The sequence below is a fragment of the Embiotoca jacksoni genome, unplaced genomic scaffold, assembly GCF_022577435.1.
Source record: "Embiotoca jacksoni isolate LCO1_2020_lvr unplaced genomic scaffold, fEmbJac1.0.p SCAF_7, whole genome shotgun sequence".
In the NCBI taxonomy this organism is placed as follows: domain Eukaryota; kingdom Metazoa; phylum Chordata; class Actinopteri; family Embiotocidae; genus Embiotoca; species Embiotoca jacksoni.
The window spans coordinates 10,709,698-10,722,420 of record NW_027185425.1 but is presented as its reverse complement, the minus strand read 5'-3'; the positions used below and the strand labels follow the sequence as shown (position 1 = coordinate 10,722,420).

The following is a 12,723-nucleotide window of genomic DNA, read 5'->3' as shown; positions in this document are numbered from 1 at the left end:
GTTAATTGTTTTTTTTTTGGTCGGTTGGGTCTTTGATTTTTGGTAGAATGGGAGGACAGATGGTTATTTGATTGGTGGGTTGATTTTTTTTTTTTTGAATGAGTGATTGATTGTGTGGATGAATGGTTGATTAGCTGGTTGGCAAACAGGTGGTTGGTTGATTGGTTGGTTGGTTGAATGAGTGTATGGTTGGTTGGCTGGCTGCTTAGGCTGCTTGGGCTGGTTGGTTGGTTGATGGGTGAGTGATTAGCTGATTGGCGGACAGGTGGTTGGTTGGTCGAGTTGGATGTGTGCTAGGTTGTGTGGACTGGTTTTCTCACAGTAAATTGTTTAATTTTTGTTTTGTTTAGGGCTATTCTACTCTAACCTGCAGTATGGGGGATGATGGCAGACCTGGGTGGAACAGAGCATTGCCTAGTTGTCAAGGTAAAAAAGAAGTTGGAATTCATTAAACTTATTTCAATTCAACAGCTTCTTATTTCATGTGTATGTGAGTGTAATTCTATGTTTCATTGCTTGTTTTTGTGTGAATCTCCAGCTCCCTGTGGAAGTCGTTCTACAGGGTCAGATGGGACTGTTTTATCTCCAAACTTTCCCAGAAACTATACTAATGGACAGACCTGCATCTACTCCATAGCTGTACCTAGAGAGTTCGGTAAGTTCATCCACACATACATCGCAGTGCAGACATGCAGTTGCATTTACAGTATCTTGTATGGGAGAGTAATATCTTGGAATATTTCATATAATTAAATGATTGTATAAATCAACTGGGTGTGCCACAGTAAAAATATGGAATATGAAAGTTATCAGTATTAAAGTAACTTCTGCTTTATTCTTGAAAAAAAAAACTTCAAGTGTACACACAGTGTATAGCACTCTGAAGGGTAGGCGAGAAGACATCAAGAATGAAACCTGTGATCACAATTTTCCTTGACAAGAATTCTCTTATTGTCTTTTTCTCAGTGAAACAAAGTCACATTAAAACTTGTCTGATGTTTAATGGGGATGCTCCACAAACCCCTTAAGGACCCCTTTGGGCTTTTTTTTTGAAGCACGGTGAAAAACTAGCAGAGATATTAGACGTGATGAAAAGAGGTTTGCTTGGGCATTTATTTGATTCCAGGTCAGGGTTTCATAATTGAAGTGACATTTAACGATGAGACTGTTTTTATCTTGCCACATTTGATCGGTGGTCCTTAAGCCAGACAGAAATGAAACATTATGAAGATATGAATATTGTAGAGGATTCTTCACATTAAGTGAAGCTCTGCTGTGAGACTAGTCATTAGACGAAAGGAAGGGTTGGAAGGGTGCTGTCAAGAAGTAATGTGTAAAAAGGCGTTAATTGTTACTGCAGCTATTAACATTATTTTCCGACATTTAATGTCAGTATCAAACTCTAGTTATATTCATCTTAAATATACCTAAAAATATGCATAATACAGAGTTCATTTTACAATGTAATCCAATGCAAATTAGATATACACTGTTATCAGTGAAAACTATATCAATAGTTAAACATGAGAGGTCATTCTTGATCTTAGAAATGATAATAAATAATGAGATCAATTATATTCATACTTTGAGAGCTTCATATCAGCTTTTTCTTGAGGTTTCAACTATATTACATGGAGTCTTAATGGAGATGGACTCAATAGCCTTAAGGATTTTATAGAACTTGTCTGGCTTCTTGTCCATGTTGCCAAAAAATTAAGCACAAAAGTTTACTTTTGAATTTGAAAAGAGTTTGAAATTGTTTTCATCAGAAAATATGGTTAAAAGCTCTGGATAAAGCCTGTAAGTGGACAATAAGTTTGGGATTGTTTTGTGAAAATATGAATTTAATCTTCTCTAATGTCTCTCATGGTATCACACTAGCACAGTATTGGCATCAATGGTTGACTGACTATCAGAAGAACGACTGGCTCATTGGGTGTAACTCGAGCTTTAACAAACAATCCTTAATTGGTGGATATGATGTCCAATTATGCCCTGTGGTGTTATGAATAAATAGCGGCTTTCCCTCAGGGTGTTGATGGTCGTTGTCTCATTATATTTGCATCGTGGCTCGTGGAGTGTCAGCTCCATGTAGGAATTTTGACTGAGATGAGCTAACATTTGGTTGACCTACATATTGTATAAGACACACTGAGAGCCTCCCCACAAGGCGAGAGACAGATTGTTTTGTCAAATTGTAGTGCTGCCCAGATTTTACAAGCAGCTGTCATTCTTATATGAAATAACTTGTCTATAATTTGTAATCTTACTGCAACTGAAGGTTACAGGCTCAAGGTTGCAATAACTGTGCTGTTTATAACTGCTTGATGATCAGCGATGTTGAAATCGAACCACTGGACTGGTTGTTAAATAGCTGATGACGTTTCACCATTCATGCAAATAGCTCCTTCAGCTTTAACACCAGGTGGGGGAAACCCTTGGCATACATCCCCCTCGAAGACGCCGTGCCTCCTGTTGAAGGATTACGTGGCTGAGGACACCCACTCAGGCAGCTCATCAGGAGGCACGGCAGCTCCAAAGGGATCGATGCCCACGTTTCCTCCATCTGATGTCTAAGAGCTGAAGAAGCTTTTCAAATGAACAGTGAAACATTTTCAATCATCTGATAACATGTCCAGTGGACTGATTCAGACTTTGCTGGACATGTTGGGGTCCAGATGACTGACCAGATCTCAACGGTGCATGGGACTGCAGTAGAAAGGCATTTCACTACCAATGAGCCGTGCGGTGAACGCTGCTGCGATCATCTGTGTGTGTGTGTGTGTCTTTATGTGTTGCTACATACTGTATACAGTGTGTTGTCTTTTGTTATATCAGTATTAGAGAGAAATTCTGCAGTGATACCTGAAGCCGTTCCCTGTGTGCGATAACACTTTATGAATCCTTGTGTGAGTGGTGGTGCATGGGTGTCCTTCTGCTGGAAATGTTTGCTGTTTTGAAACAGTTTCAGCTATGAACTCCTCCACCTGCTGTGCATTATGTCGATATCACAGCATGGACCGATGGAAACTTTAATCACTCGGATTTTCAGAAAAGTCTGCACATGGCAGGGCAGTGTTTCTGCTGACAGGCAGAATCGTGTCACTCTTTATGTTTGCTCAACACCCTTCCATTATACATATCCTCATGTACAATCATGACAGGCCTACAAAATACAACAAGAAATGGTTAGTTTAATTAGCCTTCTGCAGCTAAAATCTTGATTGAATATTTTTCTTTTGATTAAATCCCTTTACAGGGATGCAGGGACAAATCAATGCCGTCTGTATGGCTTGTTATTATTTTAACATGAAATGAGGTTTTACTTGAAAGCACAGAGGGTATCTTTTGTGAGTCACGGCAATGTTTTAGTAAACTGCGGCTAAAGCATGAATCGAAATCTACAGAGAGAAACAGCCTTGTACAAAGGGACTAGTGACCTTCTTATAGCTGAAAATCCTTGGCAATGTTCAGATTTAATCCGTTACACCTCAGCCTTTGGGGCCACAGAGAGAGGGAGGGAGAGATGTCGAGGTGATATACTGTATGTGCGTAGTCAAAGGGGGGAGAGAGCTTCAAATACATGTAATTTATCCTGAAGGACATTTTTTTCATTGTGCTGGAGTCAAACACGTTTTCATTTATACAACTACTCTTACAGATTTGCATCTAAAAGCTACTAATGGTTGCTTTGAAGATACGGTGATCATTTGAGACAGAGCGAATTGTTCTTGTTGTAAGAAATGCGGGCCCTCGGGCCTCTGGGGAACTGTCTAATGCTACCTGCCGCTACAGCTGCACTGTAAAATTCATGGTTTAGCAGAGGAATATCTTGCTATGGCAGTTCTGGGCTCCTGGCCACTGCAAAAGTATTTTCACCTTCCATCATACTGAGGCAAAGAAACACATCTGTCCTGCATTGTAGCATGTAATTAATGGCCGACTGCAGGCATGTTTTCCTATTTGGAGACACAAGATTGATCCTTGTGTCTGTGTGGGCAGCACTTGTGACTTAAGTTGGACTGGTTATCACCTTTGTAATATGCCTTTCAGTCAGTTTCCCTGCTTGAAATACAGCAGAAAAGAGAGAAAAACATTTTGGCATGTGTTGCCATGTAATTTAGTTTTTGCCAACATTAGTTACATCATGCTAGCTGACAACAACGTTAGACTGTAAGCAATTGACGTATGGCTGGGAAAGGAGGGATTTGACTGGTGCATGATGAAGATAAGGTGATGTTTTGACTATTAAGTGTGCTGATACGTAATTTTGTTCCAATAGTTGGCCTTAAATAGAAGTTGACACTGCAGCTTAATAAAATTTAAATGAGGTATTACAGGTTAATTTTATCATTGGAAGGTCAGGGGCGGACAGTGGCGTGGAATAATAATTTTCCAACATTCAGTTGTGGTGAACTCATCTCTTTATCTGTCGTTTTTTTTCCCCCTTTTCTTTGGTCTCCAGTTCTCTTTGGTCAGTTTGTGATGTTCCAGACGTCTCTAAACGATGTGGTGGAGATCTACGACGGACCCACTCAACAAAACACACTGCTGTCTTCTCTCTCCGGGTCTCACTCTGGTGAGGATGGATGCTTTGCTTGATATAAGGATAGATGAATAGACAGACACATAACCCCAGCTCTAACCTCGTCTCACTGTTTCTGATTTTATCTCTGTCTCTTTCCCCCATCTCTCCAGGTGAATCTCTCCCTCTGAGTTCTGGAAACCAGATTACAATAAAGTTCACCACAGTTGGACCAGAAACTGCAAAGGGATTTCACTTTGTCTACCAAGGTCAGGGATGCACACATAGCCCAAGTTATTTTTTTTTTTTAAATTATCATTGTTATTATTAGTGGTGATATATGTTTTTTTCTTCAATAGATATTGTCAGTTCCATTAGAAATGTTTATTTGAATTTTGTAGGTTTTAGGATTTGCAAAACTGGATTGTGTACATCATTTTGAAAGCAGATTTTACCACAGTAGCCATGTGTTGGTTTTTGTGTGTGTGTGTGTGTGTGTGTAGAGGTATTTACCACCTTATAACACTTTACTCTCCCCGGAGATCCTTTGCATTTGGCAGAAGTGTCTGTTAATGTTTCTGTTAAGTTATATTTTTTTTAAATGTATTTCATCTTTATTTCATCTAAATTGACACACGTATGCTTTTCAAGAGTGTCAAGGCCTCGCAACAATAACAGTACATGTGGACTCACTATTTACACTTTTTAATGGTTTTGGGCTTCTTCTTTTTTTTTCAGCTGTACCTCGAACCAGCTCCACTCAGTGCAGCTCAGTCCCCGAGCCACGCTTCGGGAAACGTCTCGGTAATGACTTCGCAGTTGGCTCGCTGGTGCAGTTTGAGTGCAACCCTGGTTACATACTTCATGGCTCCACTGCCATTCGCTGTGAGAGTGTACCGGACAACCTGGCACAGTGGAACGACACCCTGCCAACATGTATAGGTAAATATAAGTCTGAAAATTACACACATAACAGAAGTTGTCCCTGTTCTAAATGCAGTGTCAGCATCAGTCAGTATGCAACACTCGTTAATACAGTTAACTGAAAATCTGCATTCACTCTCAGTCTACCCGGGGCTCTTCGGTCTCCCTCTCTGCAGTGGGGGAAGGCTGGTAACTTGCAGACAAAGTGTTGTTTTAACCTCAGCTTTCTCCTCTCTTCTGCTCTGTCTGCTCACTCCTCTCTCTCTCCCAGTTCCCTGCGGGGGTGTATTGACCTCTCGCCGTGGGACCATCCTGTCGCCTGGCTACCCAGAGCCGTACGACAACAATCAGAACTGTGTGTGGAAGGTCTCCGTTCCAGAGGGGGCTGGAATACAGGTACTACCTGTCACATGCTGCAGTCTGGTTGACCTATGTATCATTGGCTTAAAAGCTGAGCAGGCAGGATCTCCGGAAAGATAAGATATTATTAGAAGGATGAATGGATGGATGGTTTCTGAGAGAGGGGCCATCCGGAGATAACTTGATAGGATCTAATCATGAAAGATAAGACCTGATTACGTGTAAGCTAAACTGCTCTCACGGACAAATACAAAGGCAAAGATGCCTCTTACACAAAGTGGAGTCTGTGAAAAGTGTTTGACTCCACACATTTAGTTTTTCCTCCAACATTATAGTATGTCAAATGATGATGCTTGTTTAACTGATTTGGATTTAGAATTTAAAAAATTGTGTTGACTATTGTACCAGTAGATGCAATCAGATAACAATGTAGGTGTTTGTTTGTTTTTATAAAAAAAAAAAAAACTGTGAATAAAGAGCTAAGTAGAACAATTTATTTTCTTTCTCACCTTTCTCTTCACCTCTCTTCTCTCCAGATTCAAATAGTGAGTTTTGCTACTGAGCATAACTGGGACTCTTTGGATTTTTACGACGGTGCCGACAACCACGCACCAAGACTGGGCAGCTACTCTGGTAATTTGTTTTTTCAATATTTGTTTTATAGTGTTACTCAAAAACGTTACACATATCATGGCCATTTTTGCCAGCAAACTGTTTTGTTATTTTTAGTTACAAATTTGATAACTCCTATAGAATTAAACATGACAGTTGTGATTGGAATAGTTAATTCGGTTGAGTAACTGAACAATATTCAATATTTTTTATCTAAGAAGTGTCTGTCACAGCTACAGCTTAGTGATGGTTGTGGTTAAATTTGTAAGTAGAATTAAAAACATTTTTAAGGCAGGGCCGATGATAGGAAATGTTTTTTTCATGTCATGGTGTTGTGAGGCAAACAAGATGCTGGCCATGTGGCCCCCTGCTGAGACTGCAATTAGAGCTAAACTGGTTGCATTTTGAGTGTCCCAGCGGGAGCTGAGTTACACATGCACTGACACCTGCTTGTTTATCTGTGATTCCTTGAAAGACATACGAGACGTTTGTGTGGCTTAATTGATCCTTTTACAGCCTAATTCTCTATTAAAGATTTCCCAAGCAACCTATGAGATGATCTGACAAACGCATTAATTCCATGACAACTATCAAAATTTATTGGGCAACGTTATTAGCGCTACCCTAAGGATTAAGATTACCTCTAGGAAATGTCACTGTTTAATAATTGCAACTGAATATGAACAATAAAACAAACATATAAGAGGCATAACCCCTAACTGCAATTGCTACATTGATTTATCATTATAAATTAAGAGCAATAAAACTGCAGATTTTACCGCTCTGTTTTTTAAGGTGTAACTGTTTTCCTGTTTTATAGCCTAATTTCCATCTATAGCAGCGGTATTTCTATAGATGGGTCACTCCCATCCGAAAGCGAAATTATTGTTCATAAAAACATATTGCTGATGATGTCAATTTAAATTTTTTTTTTTTTTTTTATATATACAAACTTTTACATTTTTGCCTGTTTTTCACCCAAGCATGCAAAAAAAAAAACAACGAACACTGTATTTGTCTTCTATGCCTGCAGGGAAAAAAGGATTTAAGTACCAAAAAGAGTGGTGCCCATAAATGTGCCATTAGTGTAGCTGGTCTGAATGGCCACACCGACTACAGGGGAAGTGTCTCATCTCCAGTGCTGCAGCAGCTCATGTTCAGCCAAAAAATGTGTTGAGTCTGGGTGTGAAAGTTTCCTTCGGATTCACTCAATCATATAATTCAGTCCGCTGTCCGAAAGGGGAGGCGTCACTGCTTTTAGGAAAGCAAAGTAATCTGGGTGTTGCGTGTTGTTGCGTGTTGCGTTAAATAATCCCTGAGAAGGCTTGACATCTTCATGACAAACTGGCTAAGAGATTATATTGTGAGCAATGAAATGACATGATACTTTTTCCATTTTTCATCTAATGATATCCTAAATGAGTAAATGCATGCAGAGCCATCATAAAGCTTTTTTTTTATAGGGTTAATAAGTCTTAAATAATATTATCATACATACCCAAACAACTGTTATGGTTAAATCCATGCAGCTAATTATTCATCATCATTTATCAACTGTTATTAAAGAAAAAAAAATCATTTTTTATTTTCTGTCACAATAATGAATGCGATTTACTCTGGAATGTGAAAAGGACCAGTAGGGGGGCTGCAGACTCTTCAAAAACCTGCTAATTAATTCCCCTCACAACAGGCAACCAATAACATTTGTCGACCTAATTCACCGTTCTTTTCGTGGAATGTCTCCAGAACTTTGATTAGTTTCACCAACACACCTGCAAATGAATCAAATAAAAACAGAAACACCCTGTAAATCAAAATACAACCTTTTCTCACAGCCAAGTGTCCTCTGGAAAATAAACAAACTCCACAAGTTGCTAATATCACGAGATGTTGTTCACACTGAGGCAAGTCAAGACAAAGACATTTCCACTGATAAGGAGATTAGAATAAGCTCTTTTACATTAAAGTACACCATCTAATATGTTATTGTGAAGGGCCTTGACAGTCACACCGCTGCACGGTGGCACCTTTGCGCCGTACCGTTTCTTCACTTTGTACTTTCCCCTGCCACGCTAAGTAGGTCAAGCCAACATTTGAAAAATGCTTTCAAATGAAACAGATGTCTCAAATAAAAGTAATTCCCTTCTCCTTCCTTCGAGAGCACTTCACTGACAAGAAAAGTGAAAATGTGGGTTTTGGGGGGGAGTGGGGTGGGGTGTTTCCTTTTGCTGTCAGATAACCAAGATCATTTGCTTTTAAGGCTCGGTTAAAGAAATTTAAAAAAATGCGATCATGGTCTTGTGTTCCTCTCTTTCTCTCGCTGCTTTCAGGCACCACTATCCCTCTTCTCCTGAATAGTACATCTAACAACCTCTATCTCAGCTTCAGCTCTGATATTAGTGTCTCAGCTGCTGGATTTCACCTGGAATATACAGGTACATGTTTATCTTTGACAAGGCTTTATCGGCTGTCAATGCAATATATACAAAGCAATGACTGTAACTTTGACAATGTTTATTTCACATTTCTTTTTAGCTATTGGTCTGGAGTCATGTCCAGAGCCGCAGACTCCAAACTATGGAATTAGACAAGGAGACAGATTCATGGTGGGGGACGTTGTACAGTTCTCATGTGAACAAGGATACTCTCTTCAGGTAAAGCTTCTCCCTCTATGTCCACCTGTATAGATCCAGACTATCTACTGAGGGAAATGGATGAAGGCCATTTCAGATACAGAACACACAGAATGAACACGTGCACAAGTTGTTTAATGCAAATCGACCGCCAGATATGTATGCTCAATCATTAAAGTCTGCTCAGCTTCTCTGATGTGCTGCCATTCATTCATTTTATCCCCGGCCCGCACAAACCAAGAACTATTTAAACTGAATCAAAGGGAAACCCCACTCTCGGGTGGTTATCACGGCTCGTACTAAACATGCAACTCTGGTGTGGTTTGCACAACTTCTGAATAATGTATGTCTCTGGTGTGGTCTGCCCAATTTCTGTGCAGCATACTGTAGCGCTCTAATGGAGGTTTGCCTGCCTTGTGCTTAATATACACACCCTCAGAATTAATATAGATGTCTTGTTGTTGCAGTGCATGATTTCTGCGGAGCAAATAAAAAAGCACTTTCAAACCAAAGTAGTTCAATCTCATCTGTGGTGATTTTCTAAAGCTTTTATGGTGATAGATTGCGTCTGGTTTTACATTTTTAGGGCAATGCCCACATCACCTGTATGCCCGGACCTGTCAGAAGATGGAACTACCCTGTACCGCTGTGTCTCGGTAGGTGTTCTCCTGCACAACATTCATGCACACACACACACACACACACACACACACACACACACACACACACACACACACACACACACACACACACACACACACACACACACACACACACACACACACACACATGCATGCATTCCAGCCTGGAGATCCTGAGAAACATGCAAAACTTCAGTGGTGCAGAAATGATGCAAGCATTCTCCGTTTGTCTCCTCTGACCCTCTGGAAAATAAGCTGTTTGATCAGTTTACCCTTCTGTGATGAGCTGAGTATTTAGTATTCTGTGCAGAATATGATTAGGCCTTTAAACTGATGCAAAGCTAAGTCAGACTCTGCCATAAACATGAGGAGTGTACTAAAGCATCGGCATGCACCGAGGCGAATCAGAGAAAACAAGCTCTGGACACATTCCTTCGCACAATGCTGATTAATTTAAGGGGGTTATTTATTAAAGACGTTTTATATTATACAATACAAGACGTCAGGTTAAAGATACTGAAAATGTCCAGTCAGTAGTGGTGTCTTTTAGAAGGAGACGCATGTCTGTTGCCCTCAGTGAGGTCAGCCAATAGCTTTTGATGTGTTGCTCTCAACACTAAACCATGATTTCATCATTTACCCTCTTTTCTGTGTTACGTGTCTGTGTGTGTCTGTGTGTGGGTGCTTACATGTTTCTGTGTATACAGCCCAGTGTGGTGGGTCTATGACAGATGTAAGTGGAGTCATTCTAAGTCCAGGTTACCCCGGCAACTACCCCAGTGGATTAGACTGCACATGGACGGTCAATTTACCTGTCGGCTTCGGTAAGAAACACTGTCAATTTTCAACTTGAGTAAAAAACATCTGCGAATCTTATCCCGTTTGCCTTAGTATCTGCTTTCTCTGTTTGTGTGTCGCCGTTGATGTTATCTATTTGTTGATTTAGTCATTTGATCAATCAGTTAGTGTTGTTTTTTCCCACATCGTTGACGACATAAAGCTTGTGCAAGGTTTCATTGCCAGTCTCACTCTCACTTGTTATCATGACGTGAACCGTGTTGTTCTTTCTCAGGGATCCATCTGCAGTTTTTTAACTTCTCTACTGAAGCGATCCACGATTACTTAGAGATCCGCAGTGGAACACTGGAGACGGGCTCGGTCATCGACCGCTTCAGTGGTCCAGTCATCCCCAAACCTCTGTTCAGCACCACCCACCAAACCAGCTTCTTTTTCCACAGCGACTATTCACAAAACAAACCAGGGTTCCACATCACGTATCAAGGTAACTGTTGTTTCTACAAGTTCCTCTCCAACATCTTGTTTACATCGATCATTTCCTCAGTGAAGTAAACAAGAGCAGACATCTCTGACTGTGCTGCTTGTTTAGCCAAAAACACCAACTGTTTCCAATGTGGAAACAACTGTCTGACTGTGACTTCATTTCTCTGGAGCAATTAACTGCAAAATTATCTCCAGTGATGAAAATGTTTCTTGACTTTAGAAGCAGCTTGCCGTAAAGATTATAGGATGTGCACAGGTCCTAAATTTGGTATTCATTTCAGTGATGAGATTACTTTTATATTTATTTGATCTGGTACTGAAACGTATTTGAGCAGTCTTGTAGATAGCCTAAATTTGGTGTGCCTAATTCTGTGAATGTGAAAATTGCTGCGGCTGATGAATAATACCTTTTATCTCTTGACAGTAGGACTGCCAGAGTGTTTTAAAACAGGACAAATGTGAATGCTAGAAGTTTTATTATTTACACTTTCATTATTGCTACTGATGTTTTGTCAGTAACATGTTCAGTCAAACGAATTCCTGAATAATGTAATGTTGGCTGTGAATAATTTAGTGTGACATTTTATATTTCAGTGTTCCTTTCAGCTGCAGATTGCCATTAATCGGTTTCTTAAACAAGAATTAACTTTCTTCAGACAAACAGCTTTTAAGAGGGAGGATAAAGATCATTTAACATACTCAAGAGTACTTTAATGTACTGGACCAGCAGTTTCACCTGGTTGTAGGGATTCTAAATTTATTTTGTAGCATTGACCAGTAGAGACCACAGAAATTAAATAATGGAAGTTTGAACATGGTCTGGCGTTAGTAACTTTACGTTGATTATCATTGTTGTGTTTTTGACTTGTTATTGACAGCTTGATTTGATTGATTGTCTTGTCTATTTGTTGTTATTTTCACATTCTGATGTATACCTACTGGGGCTATCTGACAGATTTAATTTACTGACTGACTATTGGTCGACTGACTTGATCTTGAGTTTTCAGTTTGGACAGTTGCAGAAAAGACAGCTGTATCACACTGCAGCTCTCGGTCATATTTTACAACTCACAGCAGTGCAATTTTACGAACCACTTCTGTGTTGTTGCTGTTTTTCTGGATGAATTCATGTTGTCATCTCTCCAGCCTACCAGCTCCAGAGTTGTCCAGACCCTCGGCCGTTTCGAAACGGCATCGTGATTGGCACAGATTTCAGCGTTGGGATGACGGTGTCGTTTGAATGTCTGCCTGGATATTCCCTGATTGGAGAAGCTTCACTCACATGTTTACATGGAATCAGCAGGAACTGGAACCACCCACTGCCACGATGTGAAGGTAATGTATGATTATCTCTGTTCCTTTTAACTGTCTCAGTGTTGAATAGATGCCATAGTATTTCCATTTGATCTAAGAGGTTTCATACATTTCCAAAAAAGGAAAGCCCAGTGTGGTATTGTGAAGTCACTTCATTCCCGTTAGTTCTACTAATATTGAAGAGTTCACTTTCTCTGACGAACAAAATGTATGTTTTAAATATGGAATTTAAAATATACGTGTTCTGGGTTCTGAAATGTTATACTTTCATGGCATTGACCGAGTTTGTTCGGTAATATCAAGCATCTAAAAATGCACACACACACAGCCGTTGATAGAGTTAGCCTCTACTTGGGCAGCCTGCGTAAATCACTTTCTTTTCAGCTTATGCGGCTTAAGTCGTACATCAGAGAACCTTGTTTCACTCTTTTAA

At 40.0% G+C, this 12,723-nt stretch overlaps 1 protein-coding gene across 1 annotated transcript in view; it reads left to right on the top strand.

Annotated features, from left to right (window-relative positions):
* The window catches only part of LOC138214832 (CUB and sushi domain-containing protein 3-like), a 337,499-nt gene that overhangs the window by 275,942 nt on the left and 48,834 nt on the right, over positions 1 to 12,723 (top strand). The window contains 13 exon segments of the mRNA XM_069176654.1: positions 351 to 426; positions 539 to 655; positions 4,466 to 4,579; positions 4,699 to 4,794; positions 5,264 to 5,467; positions 5,721 to 5,845; positions 6,346 to 6,442; positions 8,752 to 8,856; positions 8,957 to 9,075; positions 9,641 to 9,710; positions 10,403 to 10,519; positions 10,768 to 10,977; positions 12,123 to 12,311. Coding sequence (XP_069032755.1) covers positions 351 to 426; positions 539 to 655; positions 4,466 to 4,579; positions 4,699 to 4,794; positions 5,264 to 5,467; positions 5,721 to 5,845; positions 6,346 to 6,442; positions 8,752 to 8,856; positions 8,957 to 9,075; positions 9,641 to 9,710; positions 10,403 to 10,519; positions 10,768 to 10,977; positions 12,123 to 12,311 — 1,639 coding nt within the window.